A 23,411-nucleotide genomic window follows, 5' to 3' on the forward strand; every position below is an offset into this window, starting at 1 on the left:
GGCAGAATGATGAGGAGTAAACTGAGGTTCTAAACCGAGATCAGTCAGTTCCTTTTCTCTCTCTCCTTCTTCCCCAAAGTAACCAAGGGCGGGGTCGGCAGCAAATAAATTTGCTACTTAATGCTGTATGGAAACATAGTCTTTATTGATAGTAAAGGGATAGACAGGCATTTGGCCTTCAGGAAGATGCAAACTGCCTGGAAGGGGGACGTCACGGGCATTGGCTGGTATACACCAAATGCAAAGATTTCATTTTTCAGCCTTCTTTGTATACATAACTAGAGTCCTCAAAACAATGTTTGCACAGAGATGTTATCAAGAGGTTCCAGAGATATTTGTCAATAATACAAAAATTCTCTGTTGTTGTAAATAAGACAAAAATTCTCTTTTGTTATCTCCTTCAGTCTCTCCCCAGAAAGGAATTTCAGATCATTAGAATGGGGGCTGAAAACCCAAACTAGCCCAAAGGAAGTTGGAGATTAAACAAGGAATATCAAACCCGCCCCCAACAAGGAGAGTAGAGAAGAGAAAAGGAGAAGAAAAAGAAGGGAAAAGGAGAAGAAAAAGAAGGGAAAAGGAAAAGAAAATACCATTCACATCCAGAAGAAGAACACAATAAAGACTGAATGCAAGATAGAATCTTTGGGTATAGCCATAATTAACTGGATGAAGGGACGATCGTAAAGGAAAGGGGAAAACGGAGGGGGCAGAGAGAGGGAGAGAAAGGGAAAGGGAGAGGGAGGGAGAGAGGGAGAGCAGAAGCACAAAGAGGAAGAAGAGAATGGCATGGATTGATTTCAGACCCGTCAGCAATTTTGTGATCTCTTCTAGCTTCATTTAGCTGCACATGAGGAGGGGTCAAAGTCAAGGATGAGTGCCATTCTTCATTGGTATAGTTTCGCACCAAGAGTTCACTGTCAGTGAAATCATAGCTCTGGTCCCACAAAAGTACATGTCAGTGAATTAGTAACAAACAAGACTAGAAGAAACATAAATTCTGATTCTCCCACTTCACACCTAAAGAAATGAAAGTCTAGAAAATGATTAGTTCAAGAGATTTATACAAATGTAATTAGTGGCTGACTCAGTACCAGATCCTTTGACTTCAAGTTAAAAGGAGATATATGGAAGAAACAAATGCAAATTTTTAAATCCTCTGAGGCTAACTTACACAATTATATAATGTATATATACAGATCATCGAGACTTGGCTAGTTTTTAAAGGGGATTTCTTTAACATGGCTCTTTCTCAATTAATTAAAATAATTGTACAGATTTTTGTCAAATGATTTAGAAGGTTTTATACCCCTGGGGTGCCATAAATTCCTCAAGGTCTAGTGGGAAAGTAGGTACTTGCTTGCCTGTTCTTAATTGGGCTCAGAGCAAAACCCCTCAGGTAAAATCCTTCGAAACATATTTGCTCAGTGTCTCAATGGCATTTGACAAGTCACTTTGAATTGTGTCTTTTGCAGGTTGCAAGGTTGTAAGAAGAGTAATATGGATCTATGTACACCTATAATCATTATTACTTGCAAGAACAAATTACCTTTCCTAGTTCTCTGAAAATGATTTATTTTTCAAATCATCACTAGATTTTTAATTGTTCTACATATGGTTTTTTATTCATTGATCACTTAGGCTAATTTTTTTCTTTTTTCTTTTTTTTTTTTTTTGGTCTTTTAAAAATATTCTTTATTATATGAAATTTCTCCTTGAGAAGGGAAAGGTGCTAGGAGAAACTACAGGAATTTTTTTTAAAAGAAAGTCATTAAAAATTTATCTTAAAAAATAATCAAGGAGCAGCTAGTTGCTGCAGTGGGTAGAACACCAGCCCTGAAGTAAGGAGGACCTGAGTTCAAATTTAACTTCAGACACTTAACGCGTCTCAGCAGTGTGACCCTGGACAAGTCACTTAATCCCAATTGTCTCAGCAAGAAAAAAAAAAAAAAACTAATCATCAAGCTACATCTCAGAGCATCTCTGTCATCACAGCATTGACAATGTCCTCTGAAAAAAATAACACAATAGTAACACACAAATGCAAACAGAAAACAACTAAATACTTAATCCTATTTTAGAACAATTTCATGGTTCTGATTGTTAATTTCAAACTTTGTGTAAATTTCATATTTGTATGTATGTGTATTTATACACATATTTTATATAATATGCAAATCTATAATTATTTAATCAAATTACAAATCTTTTTCTTTTCCCCCTGAGGCTGGGGTTAAATGACTTGCCCAGGGTCACACAGCTAGGATGTGTTAAATGTCTGAGAACAGATTTGAACTCTGGTCCTCCTGAATTCAAGGCTGGTGTGCTATCCACTGCACCACCTAGCTGCCCCTCAAATTACAAATCTTAAGTTTCAAAAACTAGATTGTTAGAAACCAAATTAGGTTCAAAAGAAAACTATATATCAACTATTTAACAGAATAAAAACATAAAAGTTTGGGTTTTCAAAAATTTAAAGGGTATTTCTCATATATATCTTTTGAAATTCATAAAAACTTATGAAATGAGATGAACAATTATTATTCTTATTCTCCTTATTTTATAGAGGCTAGAAGTGACGTGCAGAAAGATTAGTAAGTATGCAGACTAAATCTTGCTTCAAGACCAGCATGTCTAAAGTTAATTCTAGCAATTGTGCAAGAAATCTCTTGATATATTTTGAAGGTATAAAAAGATGTTTGGGCCTTGATGGCTTAGAGTGAATGTAAATAGCAATTTATCTCAGAAACCCTGAGAGTCTTCCCATCCTAGATTAATTTGATTTTACTTTTAAATAGGTAAAAGAGACCATTCTTTGACTCATTTCTTACCTTGCCTTAATCATGGAATGCATGTTAAATTGAGACCTGAGGAAGAATCCTTAGCCAAGAATTCCCACTACATCCAGGGCCATCTCACATCCTCCTGATCTATATCTTGCTACTGGATGCAGATAGCTTTGGAAGAGAAAGTGAGACTGCTGACTTTATACAGCCCTTCCTTATGTCAAATCCAATTCACTTGCATGTCATAGCATCACCTCCTGAAGTCATGGTCCTCTTTGGGCACAAATATAAAGTAAAACCAGATTCTCTTTCCTATCACTTGACCTCTAGTCCATCCAGATGCATGAATGTCTTATTTAAGCATATCTATTTTTACATGAAATAGGATAAGAAAAGGAGGAATTACTAGATTAAGAAGATAACATGAAAGAAACCATTAGAGAAGTCAAACGTATCTGGAAAGGATTCCATAACATCTAACAATAAAGAAATCTGAAAAGAAAGAATAGGAATGAAGTGAAGAGACAGTGAGAAATAGGATGAAGAGGAGGCAGAGAAGAAAGAGGAAGAGTATTGAAACATTTTAAAAATACACAAAAGAGAGCAAAGGAAATTCAGAAGAGAACTCATAAATTGGCAATATTCAATTTAATATATTACAAAAAGCAAACTGTGTGCAATAGAATCATGGTTTTATATACAACCAAAATTCCCAATTTCCAATATGGAAATGTACATATTTATTTGTTGATGCTTTTATAGCTCATGATAGTTAATAAATAAATTTTTATTCAAAAATATGGAATCATTGTCCTTATTTATCATCTTCCCCTAAATTATCTCATCCTTCTCCCTTTCTCCGTTGATAGCAACTACTATTCAACCAAACATAAAACCTCATTCATAGGTGTTGAAAGGGCTCTAGGAAATTAGGTATTTTAATACACTTTTGGTGCAGCTGTGAATTGGCCTAGTCATTCTGCAAACTATTAGGAATATGGTCCAATATTCATTAACTATACATACACTTTGATCTACTGATACTATTAATAAGCCTACATCCTAAAGAGATCAAAGAAAGAAGAAAAGGATACATAAGATTAAATATATATATATATATATATATATATATATATATATATATATATATATTTCAGTTCTTTTTGTAAATCAAAAGTATTGGAAATAAGAGAATGAGCAACAATTGGGAAATGGCTAGACAAATCTTAGAATTAATAGAATATTATTCCTCTGTAAGAAAAAAGGAAAACCTGGGAAGATTGACAAGAACTGAAGCAAAGTGAAGTAAGTAGAACTTTTAAAATAATTTTCAGAACAACATTTTTTCTGTCTCTTTAAAAAAAAAAAAGCTTTTTATTTTCAAAACATATGCATAGTTTTCAATATTCACTCTTACAAAACCTTGTAAAAATTTTTCCCTCCCTTCCCCTCCCTCTCCCATAAATGGTAAATAGTCCAATAATCTTAAACATATGCAATTCTTCTGTACATATTTCCATAATTATCATACTGCATTAGAAAAATGAGAAAGAAAACAAAAAGCAAGCAAACAACAATTAAAAAATGAAAATGTTATATATTGTGATATACACTCCTCTCTCTGGGTGCAAATGGCTCTCTCCACCATAAGACTTTTGGAACTGGCCTCAATTATCTCATTGTTGCAAAGAGCTGTATCCATGAGAATTGATCATCACAAATGAACAGAACCAGGAGATCTTTATACATGGCAACAAGAAGTTTATACCATGATCAATTCTGATAGACGTGGCTCTTTGCAACAATGAGATGATTCAAACCAATTCTACTTGTTCAGTGATAAAGAGAGCCATCTACACCCAGAGAGAGGTCTGTGGAAACTGAATGTGGATTACAACATAGCATTTTTACTTTTTGTTGTTGTTTGCTTGCATTTTATTTTCTTTCTAATTTTTGTTCCTTCTCATTTTTTCTTTTTGATCTGATTTTTCTTGTGCAGCAAGATAATTGTGTAAATATGTATGCATATATATTGGTTTTAACATATATATTTTAACATGTTTAACATATACTGGATTATTTGCCATTTAGGGGCGGGGATGGGGGAAGAAGAGAAAAATTTGGAACACAAGGTTTTGCAAGGATCAATGTTGAAAAATTATCCATGTATATGTTTTGAAAATAAAAAAGCTTTAATAAAAATTATATAATATATATTATATAGAAATAACTGATGTCCACATGTTTTACTTGACTATGCATATTTGTTATGGGGGTTTTATTTTGTTTTTTCCTTTAAGGGTGAGAGGGAGGGAAGAAAGAAAGAAAGAAAGAAAAAAGGAAGGAAGGAAGGAAGGAAGAAAGGAAGGAAGGAAGGAAGGAAGATAATATCTTTATTTTCAAAATACATACAAAGATAGTTTTCAATATCTACCTTGCAAAACCTTATGCTCCAAATTTTTCTTCCTCCCTCCTTTCCCCCCCTCCTCTATATAGCAAATAATCCAATATAGTTCAAACATGTCCAATTCTTCTAAACATATTTCCATATTCATCATACTGAACAAGAAAAAACATCAAAAAGAAAAAGTGATAAAGAAAAAAAAAAGCAAGCAAACAACAAAAACAAAAAGAGTGAAAATGTTATATTGTAATCCACAATCAGTCCCCAGTCCTCTCTATGGGTGCAGATGGCACTCTCCATCACAACACCATTGGAATTGGTCTGAAGGAAGGAAGGAAGGAAGGAAGGAAGGAAGGAAGGAAGGAAGGAAGGAAGGAAGGAAGGAAGGAAGGAAGGAAGGAAGCCCTTCTTTGATGAGGAGAGAAGAAAGGAAGAAAGGGAGAGAGGGAGGAAGGGAGGGAAAGATGTGAAGAGAATGGAAGTTATCACAAATAAGAGCTTTCAAAGATATATACTTGAAAAGAAAAAAAAGAAAAAAGAAAGCTCTATATAATAGAAATTCACAATTCAATATACAGACCCCTTCTGTTCTACACTGTAAAAAGTAGAAATGCTTGTTTTATTTGACGTCTGTCAAATTTAGAATAAAAAATAAAATTAAAATTTTGAGTTAAATATTTGACTCTACCCTCTTTCACTTCTCATGTTGCCAAAATTGTCAGTTGTGATTTCACTACACTTCTTCTATTCATCTCCTTTTCTCTATCAAGATTGTTGCTGTTATTCAGTCATGTTTGAATTTTTGTGATCCTGTGTAATATACCATCCACAAGTTTTCTTTCTTTTTTTTCAATTAATTGATTTTTATTTTTAAAACATATGCATGAGTAAATTTTCAACATAGACATTTGCAAAGCCTTCTGTTCCACATTATTCCCTCCTTCCCTCCATCCTCTTCCCTAGATGTCAGATAGTCCAATACATGTTAAATATGTTAAAATATCTGTTAAATCCAATATATGTATCCATATTTATACAATTATCTTGCTGCACAAGAAAAATCAGATCAAGAAGGAAGAAAAAATACTGGAAAAAAAAAAACCGCAACAACAGAAAGAATGAGAATGCTATGTTGTGATCCACACTCAGTTTCCATGGTCATCTCTCTGGGTATAGATGGCTCTCTTCATCATTGAACAATTGGAACTGGTTTGAATCATCTCATTATTGAAGAGGGCCATTTCCATCAAAATTGATCATCTTATGGTTTCTTGTTGCTATGTCCAATGATCTCCTGGTTTTGCTCATTTCACTCAGCATCAGTTGATGTAAGTCTCTCCAGGCCTTTCTGAAATCTTCCTGCTGGTCATTTCTTACAGAACAATAATATTCCATAACATTCATATACCACAATTTACTCAGCCATTCTCCACCTGATGGGCATCCACTTAGTTTCCAGTTTCTTGCCACTACAAAAAGGATTGCCATAAACATATCCACAGGTTTTCTTTGGTAAACATACCACACTGATTTGCCATTTCCTTCTTCAGTGGAAAAAGGGAAACAGAAGTTATGACTTACTTAGGGTCACACAGCTAATAAGTATCTGAGGCTGACTTTGATCTCAGATCTTCCTTTCTCCTGACCTAACACTTTATCCAATGAGCCAATCAACTGTCTCCATTAATATTATTCTGTCCTAGTTGTGATTCATCATTACCTACCTTGTATCACTATTATAATAATGCTCTTCTAATTAGTCTATCTATTGCCAGGTATTTCTACTCCAAAAGTTCAGTCCCATTGTCATTGAAACTACTTTATCTTTTTGTTCTTCTGTGTATTTTTCCAATAGAATGGAAGTTTCCTAAATTCAGAGAAGGCAGCTAGGAGGTAAAGTGGATAAAGCATCTGGCCTTGAGTTCAAATCTAGATGCAAGAATTTATTAGCTATGTAACTCTGGGCAAGTCTTGTAACCCTGTTTGCCTCAGTTTCCTGATCCATAAAATGAGTTAGAAAAGAAAATGGCAAACCACTGCAGTATCTTTCCCAAGAAAACTCTTTTGGGGTCATAAAGAATTGGATAAGACGGAAACAACTGAACAACAACAAAGTTCGGAAAATATTCTAGATCTTGTCTTTAAACTTCTGGAGTACAACGTAGTACATGATCAATTTAATTGAACTACTTTTGAACAGAGCTAGGCCTGATGAGGTAAAAGGAGCTCTTTCTGCTGAAGCATTGGAATGTCACTTCTTCCTAGGAACATACTTCATCTCTCAGGTAGTCAGAGATCTCTATACTCATTCCTTACATTGAGTAGTGTGCTAGTAAATGTTTTAGGTCTTTGAAAAACAGAAGTTAAACTTTTAAGTTTAATCTGTATTATTAATATTTGTGCCATTTTCTTGACTAAATAATCAGCAAAATAACAAATCACCCTCTAACTTCTAATATTTGCTGATTTGGAGTTGTAATTCCTCACACTCCAAATGTAATAATAAGCTCTCTTAGAGTGGTATGAGCTGGCTCTAACACATCTCCAACAGCCTTTACCCTAGGACATGACTCCAGATGATGGATTAGCAATATGAAATGCAATATACATTTCCAGATATCTTCAATGTGTTGGCTTATTTTTATAACTTTTTCTTTTTGCAAGGGAGGCCTCTGTGGAAGTGGTTTTATTGAGAAATGTCAGGGTTATTAGAAGAAAAAAAGCTCTAATGAAATATAAAAAATAAGGTTAGTTCATATTCTTCAGTTGCCCCTCATTTATGCTACTAGGAAAAGTATCTGTAATTTTCTCTATTTAATGACAAGATTTCTTATTTGTGACTTTTTCCATTCTAATATTTTTTCCTGGAATTGAATATTCTATCTTAATAAGGTTCACTTTTAAATATAAACTTTAATATTCCACTATATGGAGGCAGCTAAGTGGCTCAGTGGATAGAGCACTGTGCCTAGAATTAAAATCCAGCCTCAGACATGTAGTAGCTATATGACTAGGTAACTGGAGCAGAAATTGGCAAACTTCTCCAATATCTTTGCCTAGAAAAATCCATGAATAGCATGGTTCGTGGGGTCATAGAGTCAGACATGGAGTAATCCATTGAACAACAACATCTTAATATATGTGGAAATGTCCTAACAATATAAAATAGAGATTTTAAGTCATAGCCATCTTCCAAAGAAACAATTACATGTAGAAAATAAGTAAAATGGTAAATTTTGATTTTCCTAGATGAAATGTTAGTTTGGAAATGTATCTTGAATAAGCAAAAAATGTCCAGTTCAGCAGCTAGCACAAATGAGAACAAAAGGGACAACAGGGATGAGAAATCTTATAGATTTCTGATTAAATCTTGGGGGGAAGAATGGCATACTAGCAAAAGTACATAATATAAAACAAAAATAATGTAACATTTAGTTAAATTCCCTTAGAGTTAAGAATCTGATGGGAATTCCTAGAGGTTAAGATATCATTTCAGGACACAAAACCACACTGTTATGATGCAGCATTATTTCCATTCTTCACAGACATATACTGCAACAAGTCAAACAATATACTTCAGAAGAATGTGCACAATGGAATTCTGCCTCACTATTTATCTTCTAGGAAGGAAGGTCTATTTTTTTCTGCATCCGCCTTTTTTAAAAGGTTAGTTATATCTTCTCTAGTAAGATGGTTCTTTGATGACTCTCCTAGTGGGAAATACTTTTCAGGGAAATATATTATCTTCCACTCACAGAATCACAGAAGGCCCCTTAGCATCCATCTAATCCATACCTCATACCACCCACTAACTCCACTATAACATTCCCAACAAGAAGACATTCCCATGTTGCTGAAGATATGTGGAAACCCTCACCTTATGAGGTAGCCTATTCCATTCATTGAAAGCTCCAATTATAGGAATTTTTTTCCCCTGACATGACGTCTAAATTGGCTCTTTGCAATTTCTACCCATTTCCTCAGGATTTTTTTGACCAGGGCCAAAGAAATTAAGTTTGAAACCTCTTCTACTAGTCAGCCCATTAAATCTTTAAGGAAAATAATTTGTCCCTACTTATAGATTCTCTTCTCCAGGTTGAATAGTCTCATTTCTTTCAAATGATCCTCATATGGCAGGGTATTTCACTATCCTGTTTGCTCTTCCTTGGAAACAGTTTATCAGCACCCTTTGTTGATTGATTCCTAGAAATGAACACAATTCTCCAACTATCTCCTGAGCTACACAGAATAGAAAAGGTCTGTAATCTCCTTGTTACTTACTGTTCCTTAAGCCTCCTTTAATGCAGTCTTAAACCTCTCATAAAATCAAAAGAGTTTTTTGGGCTGCCAGACCACTTTATTTATTCTCTTGACACTGTTTACTCAAAAATCCACAGATGCCCTTTTTATCTTGCTTTTATGCAATCAAGGACATCAATAAAAAAATTAAAAAGAGATATAACATTATGAGTGTTTACCTTCTGAGATTAAATCCATTAAGTCTTTACCTAAATAGTTTACCTTTTATTTACAAGAAATGGCATTGTCAAGAGGTAAAACCATCAAAATGCATTTATTGCACATTGACTGCATTGCTTGGTAAATACAAAGATAAGTAAAAATGACAACAGAAAATCAGAAAAAGTATTTTAGTTCAGGAGAAAAACATACACATTCAGAAATTAAAGAAAAATTACAAAGCAACATAATTCTAAATACAAAATAATGAAATATAAACCATACAGAATACATCAGCCCCAGTGGAATAGAAGTAAAGGAACAGTAAAAATAGAGTAAATTTTATCATTAAGGATTTCTTGCAAGAGATATCTGAAGGTAGCACTTAAAGGGTGGGAAAAGAAAGAATAAAAATCTCAGTGGATAGATCACAGATAGCAGAGTTGGAAGGGAATGTTGAGGGCCATGTCTGAGATATGATAGAGGAGATTTTATATATATATAGTCTAATTTTATCTTCAAAACAGCCCTGGGAGGGAGATGCTTCTATTATCTCCATGTTACAAATAAGGAAACTGAGTCATACTAGAAGTTAACTGATTTACTCAGGGTCATACAACTAGTGTTGGAGGCTGGATTTGTTTGAACTCATATCATCCTAACTCAAGACCTAGCACCATCTACTTGGGTAGTCTTTTTTTAATTAAAGTTTTTAATTTTCAAAATGTATACATGGATAATTTTCAACTTTCACCCTTCTGAATGTTGAAAATATAAAACTTTGCGTTCTAATTTTTTTCCCTCCCTTCCCTCCTAGATAGCAAGTGATCCAATATATGTTTAACATGTCTGGCTAGGTAGTCTTACTGGTTTTAGCCTAAGATTATTTTAGGCCCTATCTCTCTTCCAGGGCTTAGCACAATATAGTGCATATAGCAAGTACTTAATAAATAATAGCTGATTGAGTAATGAATATTAGCTACATTTCTTAGCATTACATCATCAAGAAAATTAATTAGCAGATCATTTATATCTTTATCCAACTCACTAATAAAAATATTAAATTGCATAGGTCTAAGCAAATACATTTTAAACTAAAACCATAGCAAGGTATGCCTTTTCTAGAAAAATAAAGATCAAAATGTTTTCCTTTATACCAGATATCTCTTTCAAATATTAATACTTTTCCTTTCCCCTATTTTCATATTATTTCTAAGTTTTGGATCATAGGATTTATATTTGGTATTAGAAGTTTCATTAGAGGCCTTATACTTCATATCCATCACTTTACAGATGAAGAAACTGAGGTCAAATATCTTGTCTAAGTCTCAAAGAAGTTGAAAAGCTGCATTTTCAATACATATTCTCTGACTCAAAATATCAAGGTTTTCTTACTGCACCAGATTGCCTATTTTAATATTTCAAGAATTTGTAGCAGAATGGATAATCCCTCCACAAGCAGAGTTCTCTAAGCTAAACGATCATGTTTTGAAATATCTATGTAATTTTAAAAAAAAAAAGGCTTTTCCTTCAGAGTAAAAGAGTTTCTTAATAAAGTGCTGTTCCTTCTAAGAGTCCTAATTATTTAAATTTAGTACAATTGGAAAACCTTCACATGAATAACCAGTAGAGGGAAAGACCCATAGAACTGAGAGTAGCAATTTGTGTTTTTGATCTGAACTGTAATTGCATTTGAGTGGGGAACTACAGTACAGGGATTTTCCCTATCATTACCTATTGGCATTTTCTCTATAATGCTACAGCCTTAGAATGTATTCTGGGGACACTGAGAGATTAAATGACTGAAGGTCACATAACCATTATGTATTATGACTTGACTTTTGTAAAGCTGCCTCTTCTGTATTCGTTGTTTATCTTTAACACCAAACAAAAATATTTCTGACAAATAACTTTATATCTCTGGTCTAAAAAGATTCTAAAAAGATATCAAATCAAGAGGAAGTAGACATATATGCGCGTGTATGCACACATACCATACACATATATCCATTCCTTTTCTGGTAGCAAAGAAATGAAAACTGAAAGTGTTTTCCAAAATATGTGAAATATTTCTGATAAAGATCTCATTTCTAAAATATATAAAGAACTCTGTCAAATTTACAATACAAGCCATTTCCCAATTGATAAATGGTCAAAGAATGTGAAAAATTTTCAGATGACAAAATTAAAGCCATCTATAATTATAATTATATATATAATACACATTATATATATATATACATATATATATAATTAGAGCCATCTATAGTCATGAAAAAATGCTCTAAATCACTATTGATTAGAGAAATGAAAATTAAAACAACTCTGAGGTATCACCTCACACCTTTCATTTGGCTAAAATGGAAAAGATAATGATAAATGCTGGAGGAGATGTGGAAAAACTGGGACATTAATCCATTGTTGGAATTGTGAAGTGATCCAACCATTCTGCAGAGCAATCTAGAACTATGTCCAAAGGGCTACAGAACTGTGCATAACCCTTTGATCCAGCTGTGTCTTTACTGTATGTATCCCAAAGAGATCATAAAGGCAGGAAAAGGACCCACATGTGCATAAAAATGTTTGTAGCAACCCTGTTTGTGATAACAAAGAATTGGAAAATGAGTTTTGCCCATCAACTGGGAAAAAGTTGTGATATATGAAGATAATGGAATATTATTGTTTTTATTAAAAATGATGAACAAGCTGATTTGAGAAAGTCCTGGAAAGATTTACAGAACTGATGCTGAGAGAAACAAGCAGAACCAAGTATACACTATGTACAATAACAGCAAGAATGTGCAATGACTAACTATGAAAGACTTGGTTCTTCTCAGTGATTCAATGATCCACAGCAATCCCAATAGACAGGACAGAAAATGTCATCTGCATCTAAGAAAAAAAACTTAAGGACTCTGAATGTAAATCAACACATGCTATGTTCATTTTTTTCTGTTCCCCCCCCCTCCATGGTTTCTCCCCTTTTGCTCTGATTTTTCTCTCTCAACATGATTCATGAAACAAGGTGTATTAAAAATATATAAATTTTTTTAAAATGGGAAATGGTTGAGCAAGTTATATAAGACATACAAAATAGGATGATATAGTATTGAGCTGTAAAAATGAAGGGGATGGATTCAGAGAAAACTGGGAAGATTTTGATGAACTGATATAGAATGAATTGAACAGAACCAGAACAAATAAAGAATAACAAGATTAAAAACAAACAGATTCACAATGAAATATACTATCTACCTCCTGAGAGAAAGGTGATGGAAAAAAACCCAAAAAACATGTTTTCTGGACACAGCCAATAGAGAAATTTGTTTTGCATATCTGTATGTTATAAAGGCTTTGTTTTTCTTTTCTTTCTTTTTTTTTTAATTCAGAAGGGAAAGAAAAGGTAGAAGGAAGATTTTAAAAATTAATTGAAAAAAATGTTTCCTAGTTATTGAAAGATGGACACTCACTAATTAAGTACTTATACCTACATTATTTACCTGAACAATTTGAGAAAATCACAAATTGTATGTTCACTTTTCTCACATTAAATGCTTGCACTTTATTGTTGTTACTTACCTTCAAATACTCTAGCCAAAGTGTTAATGGTATAGATCAGGCTAAAAATTATAAGGGCCTTTTAAATTGCAAAGTCTCTACCCTACATTTTCTAAACTGGCCTTGTGTTTTGCTGCCTTTCTGATGCTAAATTACTTCAAAACCTGTTTTGGTTTTTTTTTTTTTTTTAATTATAGCTTTTTATTTATAAGACATGCATCAGTAATTTTTCAGCATTGACCCTTGCAAAACCTTCTGTTCCAACTTTTCCCTTTCTTCCCTCCACCCCTCTCCTAGATGGTAAGAAGACCAATACATGTTAAATATGTTAAAATATACATTAAATGCAATATATGTATACATATTTATACAGTTATCTTGCTTCACAAGAAAAATTGGATTTAGAAATAAGGTAAAAATAATCTGAGAAGGAAAACAAAAATGCAAGAGGACTAAAACAGGAGTGGAAATGCTATGCAAAACTTGTTTTTTAAGAGTGGAGTGGGAAAATATTTCCCCTTTCAAAAGACTAGCTTATGACTCAGGCAAGTTTATTACTACCTTGTATAGTAGCTATTTTAATGTCATCATTTTAGTTTTGGGTTGTTATTCTCTATATATGATTTGCTTCTTAAGAAAATTTTAATAATTATTTTTCTCTATCCCTTCTTGGCAAAATTCCTAAATCAAAAGAATACTAGATCACAGTTTCCTGTTTTGTTGGTACATGTATATTTATTTGTTTTTAAATATTTTTTATAAAGTAAAATTTAAAAATGAAATCATAGTTCTGTAGATAATAGGATATAGGTAAAATGTCTATTAATTTCACTTTTGTGACATCTTTGAAGTCATATATTTTGCAAGTTTTTTAATTTATCTTGAATTTATAGCATTTTCTTCCTTTTTATCATCATTATTTGCAATTCCCACCAATAAGAAAACTGGACTTTGTTTTAATTTACAGGATAGGAGATTTACCTAAATGAAAGATATTAGCCCTTTCAGAGGCAAATAAAGTTTCAGACCAAGCACTAAGATGACCGGTTAATTCATTTAATGCATTTAAGATTAATTATTTTGTTCAAGTTAATGTTAATTTAAAAAAAAATTCTAAACTTGGTAGTCAACAATAACAAAAATGTAAGTGCTTTATAGGTTTGCAAAATGTGCAGATAAAATCTAATAAGAGTAACAGAAATAAACCGTTTATTTCTGTTTACCCTTCTGAACGTTTTTTGGTGCTTTTGTTCTTCCAGATTTTCTCGCTATTATTTAAACAGCTGTGACTCAATGCCTATGTTCTAATTCTGCTTTTTTTTTTTCATTTTCTATCATTTCATGTTTTCCTGACTATACTTTAAAACTTCTCATAACACAATACTCTTTATATTCATAAACCATAATATCTGAACCATTCCTTATGGGATGCAAATTGCTCTTTAATTTTTTTGCTATTAATAATGCTGCTATGAAAATTTTTATAGGTAATTATGGCTGTTAACATTCTGTTTTTTCCAATTTGACAGTTGTATAATGATATCTCAATTATTTTGATTTGTATATTAGAGAGCTTAAACAATTTTGTAGGTGGTTATTGATAATTAGTATTTCTTCTCCCTTTGTTTTAAAAATATTTATTTTTTTCAATCTTTCTCAACAAGTTTTTTAAATTTTTTTTTTAATATTATGAGTTCCAAAATCTCTCTCCGCCCCCTCCAGTTTTCTTTCCCTCCTTCCCCCATTGAGAGAGGCAAGTAGTAAAGGAGTTATAAATGTGATCCTCCTTGTTGTGGGGGGGAAAAAAAGCAGATTGTCTTTTGAACTAAAACAAAACAGAACGAAAAGTTAACCACGAATTCTTATTTTCCCCGACGTTATATTACATATTCTGAAACTATGTAGGTAATTGTGGAACAATTCCGAGTACGTGCAAATGCCGGACTAAACGCCGGGGTTAAGAAAGGATAATTCACCGCATCTCGAAGTTGGGAGGCCAATTGAACTTGAACTTGTAGTTCGGGATGGAAGGGGGGGTGTTTTACTCAGTGGGGGTGTAGAAAGCAGCAGCTCCGTACTTCGGTCACCTCCGTAATGCGCCTAATATTTTAATTAAATGTTTTCTTTCAGTTACATTCACCAGCCCGCCAGGGTGGGCACGGTTGCAAAGTTTTATCCCTTTCCCCACCTGGTCGTTTGTAGGACTATTCAGGGAGGGATGCAAAGGCGCTTCTCTTCATCTTCATGGTAACGATGTACTCGGTGAAAGCGCTTTCGGTTACACGTGCCTTTTTCGGTTAATGAGTCCGCCCCCCGAAAAAGCAACATAGTTGAACAAAGTGGCTCTAAAACATAGGGAGGGGAGGGGGGAAGGGCAGATCTAGGGAGAGAAAGAGCGGGAGGAGAGGAGAGGGAACGGGGGGAGGGGGAGGTGACAAGCTTATAAAACGCCGCAGCGCAACCTCAGCTTCACAAGGCACGCGCCTGAAGACTAGATCTGCGCTCCCGGGACCGTGGAACTCGGCTTTTCGCACGTGCAGCAGCGGATGGGGCGGGTGCTCCTTTTGCTCTATTTGCCCCAGAGGCGAAGGATCATCTACAGAAGGGTTCGGCTCGTCTTCGTGCTGCTATGGCGGCCCGTTATGATCGGGCGATCACCGTCTTTTCTCCCGACGGCCACTTATTTCAAGTGGAATACGCGCAAGAGGCGGTAAAGAAGGGTTCGACGGCGGTGAGTCTCCTCCTCGTCTGTCGTAGCTTTGGGGTTCCTCTAGCTGCCTCCCCCTCCCTCGGGACCCCTGCTTCCCCGCGGCACCCCCTGCCAACTCCCCCAGGCCCCTCCCAGCCCACCTTGGGCCAGAGCGCCCGGGCACCGCTCGACTCCCAGAGGTGCGACGGCGGCCCGCCGGCGTTCCCACTCCGGCCCGCGGGAGCCTCGGGCCCGCTGCATCCCCGAGGAAGCGGGGGCGGCCGAGGAAGGGGGGGGTAACTGGTAATCCTCCTTTCCCTCCGTGAGATGGCCCGTTGGCCGCCCGGGGGCTTGAGCGCCTAGTAAAGGTGTGAAGGGCGGGGGCTCCGGGACCCGGAAACGCGGCGCGAAGGAGAGAGAGAAAGGGGGTGTTCTCAGGGAAGGGCGCTCTGGTTCGGAGGCGGGAGTCAAGTTCGTGGGTCTCTTCATAAAGCCGGCAAACGATAGTTATATAGAGAGATGTGTTTTAGAAAATTAAAGTGTGTGTGTGTATACACACACACATACACGTGTGTGTAACACCTCGTTTGATTCCCCATAATAATCAATCCTGACATGTAACCTTGCCAGAAGGAATTTGGGTGTGTGTCTTTAACTTTACTGGGTCTCTAGTGAAAATTAAAGTTGCCAAATAATCACAGGGATATAAGTACTTCTATAAAATGTGTATCATTTGTGTGGGTACATTCGTGTGTTTATTGTCTCTATACCACAACCCTGGGAAATGGGTAACCTTGCTGGAGAATTTGGCCAAATCTCTCAAAAAGTTTCCTGGGTGTCTCAGTAATTAGAGCTAGTAAATCATAACAATCCTCTAATTGTATATACAATATAATTTTATATAATAGAGAATCAAAGTGTATATATGTTACATGTATGTGGATGTATTTTATATATATATATATATATATGAAATGGGTGTATATGTGTGCGTGTGTGTATGTATAAAGATCTTGGGAGACGAGTGACTTTGGGCAAATCTCTTTAAAAATTTCCTAGATATCAATAATTAGAGCTAGCAAATAATAACAATCCTCTAATTGTATATACAATATAATTTTATATAATAGAGAATCAAAGTGTATATATGTTATGTGTATGTATTATATATATATATATATATATATATATATGAAGTGGGTGTGAGTGTATGTATAAAGATCTTGGCAAATCTCTTTAAAATTTTCCTAGATATGTCAATAATTAAAGCTAGCAAATAACAATTCTATAATTGCATATACAGTATAATAGAGAATTAAAGTATATGTGTGTTATATGTATTGTATGGATATATACATATATATATACATATGTATATATAAAGTATACATGTGGGGGGGTAAATATAAATAAAAAAAATATATATATACCCAAACATACACATATATATGCAGTTTGGTTACCCACAATGATCCTGGGAGATAGGTAACTGGGCAAATCTCTTAAAATGTTTCCTGGGTGTCTCAATAATTATCTAGCAAATCATAACAATTATATAATTGTACATACAATATAATTTTATATAATAATTAAAGTGCATGTATGTTATATGTATATGCGTGGGCATATGTGTGTATATATATATAAAGTGTGTGTATATGTGTATGTGTACACACGCACGCACGCACTCATGCAATTTGATTCCCCAAAAAGATCCTGGGAGATAGATGACTTTGGGCACATCTCTTAAAAAATTTCCTGGGAGTCTCAATAATTAACGCTAGAAAATAATAATCTTATTTGTATATACAATATAATTTTATACAAGAAATTAAAGTATATATGCATTTATGTGGGTATATATACATACATACATACATATATATGTATGTATGTATGTGGGTGTGAATATGTTTGTATGCAATTTGATTTCCCACAAAGATGCTAGGATATAGATAACTGGGCAAATCTCTTAAGTTTCCTGGTGTCTCAATAATTATTAAAGCTAGTAAATAATAACCATCCTATAATTGCATATATAATATATAATTTTATGTAGTAATTAAATTGTGTACATACATTATATACATATATATGAGTAGGGTGCTGTATATATAAATATAAAATGTATATATGTACATTTTTTCTGTATATACATATATAGATATGCCTTGTATTTATATGTGTGTAAGAATATATATGCAGTTAGATTTTCCACAAAAATCCTGGGAAATAGGTGACCTTACCAGGGTGACTTTGACAAATCTCTTGAAAATTTCCTGGGTGTCTCAATAATTAAAACTAGCTAATAATAACAATCCTATAATTGTATATATAATATGCTTATATGTTAGAGAATTAAAGTGTGTATGTTATATGTACGTATTGTATATGTACATGTGCATATGTTATATGTATGTATATGGGTGGAATGGATATATATAAATTAATAGAAATAGGTGTGTACATATGTGTGTGTGTGTATATATATATATATATATATATATATATATATATATATATATATATATATATATGCAATTTGATTCCCCACAAAGATCCTGGGAGGTAAGTAATCTTATTTTTCCTGGTTTTCTCTTAATAAAAGCTAACAAATGATCAAAATTACATGTAATAACATATTCAATATAATTATGTAATAGAGAATTAAAGCTAACCACACACTCTCTAATTGGATTTGGCATCAGGAAAATCCAAGGTTTTATATAGAAACTCATTGGATCTTCATAAGGTCATTGGAAATAGCGTGCAGGTGCTTTAAAGGTTACACCACTGGAAAGGAGGCTGTGCACTAGGGTCTTCCCCATGTTTCCAGCAGTCTCAGCCACAGCGCCACCTTGTTTGGTTGAACTAGCTCAGCTCCAAAATTCCAAACGCTCTTAAACTAGGAAGTTAAAAGGAAAGACTCCCAACACCCCTCCTCCAGTGGTATAGATCGAGGTGCTAGAGTCCTGCTGGAGAAGATTTCAATTTTGGAATTAGTAAGGAGTTCAGGTCCCAGCTCTTCCCTTTAGACCCTGAGAGAGCAAAATGACTGTCTGTGCAGCAGGAGTTTTAAAAGTAAGAATAATCACTATAATCGTTTAAATACGGTTTTTCTATTTTCAACCTTGTGAGATCAGTGCAATTTCTATTCTCATTTTGCAGATGAAAGTCTTGAAGCTTGCCCATGGCTAAGATAGTTAAGTTGGTTAGGTTTAAACTAGGTTCTTACTCCCCAGTACAAAGGTCTATCTACTTGTGCCATTTAACTGACCAAAAAGGGGGGAGGAAATTCTCAAGTTTCATGCTTGTGGGCACAACCAAAATAGTGCATACTCTAAGAAAAGCACCTGTTTGATCATAAGTTGGCCTCTTACAGGGATTCAAACCCTGCACTCCGTGCACTTCCCTCTCCATCTGGCCAAAGTGCTGTTGCACTTCTATACATGAGCAAGGGCTTCGGGCCATTCAGTGAGCTGCTCAGAGGTTTTATTGTAATCCCCAAAATGGGGAGGGCAAGACTGGTCCCCCACTGTGATCACTGTGGGTCCTTAGAGGGAAGCAGTTCACTATAATGTCCTGAGTGAACTTTAGTTATAAATATATGAACTAAGCTATAAAATGGAGAAGAATGATAACTAACTTTAAGTATTTAGCAGGGTAACTGAGAATCACAAGGATGTAAAATGTCAAACACTATATGACTTATATGTATAGGTATCTAAACTCTTTTCCTAATGGTCCATAGAATGGTATGTCAGAAAGTTCTGGGTTTAAATCTTTCCTTTTATTTGCTAGATAAATAACACTAGGCTGATGGCTTAATCTCTACATACCTTATATACAAATCTCCAGGTTGCAATCTGTTGATGGAGGGATTTTCTACACTGGGATTCACCCAATCTGACTGAGTTTAAAAAAACTTTCCCCCCTCATATTCATGTATTTTTATACATAGATAAAATGTCATCAGTGGCCCCAAAAAATGAACAAATCAAATATTTTATACTTTTACTCCATAGTCTAGCTACAAGATGATATTTTTTAAAAAGTAATTGAGGTCTAATGTGTCTCTATATGATATAAAAGTACATTCTGTAGCATTTTCACAGTTACCAGGCAGTATATAAATCATGTTCACTTTACTGATGGGGAAATTGAATCTTAAGATAGGTTAACAACAAGTCTTCCCTAAGGTGTCAGAGAAGTTTAAATGGCAGGGATAGGAATTAGAGCTTCATTCAATTTTTAGAAAAAACATGGCTGACTCAAGTCAGTTCCTTCAGGTTACAATGCCTAAATGCCATATAAAAAGGAATGTAAGGCAAATTGAATTCCTTGGACTTACAAAATGGATTGTCACTAATGGAATAATATAATTAATAATGAAAAATAATACATAATAGAATAAATTAACATAAATTAAGAATAACCTCAATTAAGAGAGCCTTTCACAATTTATTTTCTCTGTGCCTAGTTCGTTAATTAAAAAAGACTTAGAATCTTGCTTTTAAAAAGATAACAGATTTTGTTTTAAAAATTCATTTGAAATTTTTTTTGTTCAAATTCTGGAAATTCATTTTCTGCCACATATATAATAATGACTGTCAAGCACACAACCAATAACATGACATAAAGAGATTTAATGGAGTCTCAATTATTGCTGACCATTTTTGTAACAGTAAGAATACAATCTGAAGAATCTGTTGACCTAAATAACAGGTCGTTGTAATGAGAGAAAGGAAAGGGTTATAGTCTGGTGTCAGACACTTAGCTTTGTAACTCTGGGCAAGTCATTTTAACCCTGTTTACCTCAGTTTTCTATTTTGTAAAATGAGCTGAAGAACTAAGCAAATCATTCTAGGATCTTTTCTGAGAAACTTCCAAATTGGTTTAGAAGTCACATACAGCTGAAGCAAAGGACTAGCAACCACATAAAGCTATGAGTCCCCTGGCATCACCTACTTGGCACTTCAAATAATTAGCATAATAATACTTAGCATAATGAGGAAACTTCGGGAAACAGCAAAGTGCTATATAAATTTGAACCATTATCCTTTTGTTTTGATGGTAAGCTTCCACAGGACAAGAACTATACTATGCTTCATTTGCTCTGCTGTTTGTGTGGCCATGGGGCAAATCATTTTCCCTGGGTCTCAGTTTCTTCAGTTGTAAAATTCATAATTGGGCCAATTGATTTTTTATCATGCTCTCATTCCTCTTCTTTTTATGTTTAATGCATAATTCTGAGAACAGAGTGCTTAACATTTGATGTATTTGCAATATTGCTGCTGCCAAGGTATAACTACATTAGATTTACTAAAATTAAAAGTATACCAATGCGTGTAAACTAAGCTGCATTTTCCCTAATCTTTTTGTTCTGTTTTTATAAGCCTAGGAACAAAAAAGAAGCAGGTTTTTTTCTTCCCTTGAGTACTTGTGCTTTCTGGAATTCCAAAACTCCTCCTTTCTCTTTTCCTCCCCTTCTCCCTTCCCCTCTTCCATCTTTCTTTTTCCCTCTTTCTGGAGATGAGGTGTGTGTGTGTGTGTGTGTGTGTGTGTGTGTGTGTGTGTGTGTGTGTGCGCGCGCATGTATGTCCATATTATATATATATGTGTGTGTGTGTATGTGTGTGTATAATGTGTGTATATTTTTTATGAATCTCTAAAATTTCAGAAGTCTGTTATTCATTCACTTTTTTCCCTTTTTCAACCTGGGTAAATCATGGTAAAAGGAATTAATTAATTCACTTTCATATGCAAGGTGTTGAGGAAATAACACTGAGAATGAAAAATGAGATTGTTTTTCAAGTCATCCTACAATATTTTTAAATTAAATAGTACCCTAAAGTTTTGCTCCTGTTTTATGAGTAATTTGATTTTTTTTGTAATGATAAGTTTAAGAAAAGCCTCCTGTGCCTTAAACCGAAAGGGGGCTATTTTGATAGAAATATCTCCTAACCTCCCATCCCTACCCCCAAGTATGGTATGTAGCATCTGGCTAGAAAATACAATCCAGGTTTCAGAACTGAAAATGAAAGGAGTAATGGGAAAAGACTGAGGTGTAATAAGAAACCACTTTGGCTCATTTAAAATGTTTTAGAAATGCCATAGAACTGATTGATGGCTCCTTTGTAATGAGTTGTAAAAGGGTAAGGATATAAAAATACCTATATTGGGTATTTTTAAAGATACATTACATGTATGAGACACTTTTATCTCAGTAGATTCTAAAATTACAATTTATATCTTTGTATGGAGTTATCCATTGTGTTTCCTTGAGGGTGCAATGACCTTTTTTACATGGTGTAAAGTTTATTATAATGGCACTTGTTTATTAATAAAATAGCAGAATAGTAGTGTAGGAGTGCAATATGTATAAACACAGGAAAATAGTGAACAGCAGCCAGTATTGACCCAGGGTGTGGATGAGATAACTTGAGTGATGGATACCATCTTTGTAGATTGGAGTCTCTTCTTTTTTTGCATTATATAAATGCTATGTTTTTAGGTAAAAGATATTCCCTTAATTACAAATGAAAAAGAGACTATAAGGTAAATAGTTTGGTAAATAGAGACATGGGTTCATTTTTGTTCAGTTTCTTGTTCTTTTAACAAAGAAATCATAGTCGTTTACATAGAGATCTGTTAAAGCTGTATCACTCAAGCGACTCACTTAGCCCTGTCTGCCACAGTTTCCTCATCTGTTAAATAAGCTAAAGGAAATGGCAAACTACTCCAGTATCTTTGTCAAGAAAACCCTTAATAGGAACCACTTAGTGAACACAGCTGGAAGTGACTAAATAAATGGTAGAGATGTTAAGTTTTAACCAGTTGGCACTGGTTAAAGATAACTAGTAGAGATATTAACCTTTCTTTAAAGAAAAAAATGAGTCCTTCACAACATTTTTCATCAGATTTTCAAATTTTTTCACCAGATGTTAGATATAGAGCTGAAAGGAAGCTTGTTTTTACAGTAGGGAAAGGCCCTACTGTAGGACCAAGTTACTTGAAAGGTTGTGTCAGCAGTAAGATTTGAACACACATGAAATCAGCACTTAAAAGTCCTTCTGAGAAAATTATCTTTCTTGGTCTATATTTCCTCATTTGTAAAATGAGAGTAGTGAGTAGATGACTTCTCAAATGTCTTCTAACTTTAAATCTGTTTTTATATGATAATGGCTAGTAGAAATGCTATACTTCTGAATACTTGGTTTGGTACCTTTCTTCAGCAGTCTCTTCACCTTTGAGTTTTATTCTGTCTTTATTACCAGGTTCTGCTTACTGTTTGCCTTTAACTCCCAAGTTTTTCTTTCTAATCAAGAGATTATCATCACTCAGCTTTCAGTCTTCCTCTACCCAAAATCTTGCCTTCCTATTTGGAGATTTCAATATACATGTTGATAATGGGAACATAGCCCATCTTCCTCTTACATGGATGGTCCTAAAAATCATCAGCAGGTTAAAACTTTTTAAAATAAAGAGCAAAAATCATTTGTAACTTAAAACTGCACTA

The 23,411-nt window shown here is 34.3% G+C and overlaps 1 protein-coding gene across 1 annotated transcript in view; it reads left to right on the forward strand.

Annotated features, from left to right (window-relative positions):
- The first annotated feature begins 15,673 nt into the window (after positions 1–15,673).
- PSMA8 (proteasome 20S subunit alpha 8) overlaps positions 15,674–23,411 on the forward strand; it is a 33,953-nt gene continuing 26,215 nt past the window's right edge. The window contains exon 1 of the mRNA XM_074276942.1: positions 15,674–15,934. Within this exon, the coding sequence (XP_074133043.1) occupies positions 15,833–15,934 (102 nt within the window). The 5' untranslated portion in view covers positions 15,674–15,832. The remainder of the gene's footprint in view (positions 15,935–23,411) is intronic.

Source organism: Sminthopsis crassicaudata, chromosome 1, assembly GCF_048593235.1.
Source record: "Sminthopsis crassicaudata isolate SCR6 chromosome 1, ASM4859323v1, whole genome shotgun sequence".
In the NCBI taxonomy this organism is placed as follows: Eukaryota; Metazoa; Chordata; class Mammalia; order Dasyuromorphia; family Dasyuridae; genus Sminthopsis; species Sminthopsis crassicaudata.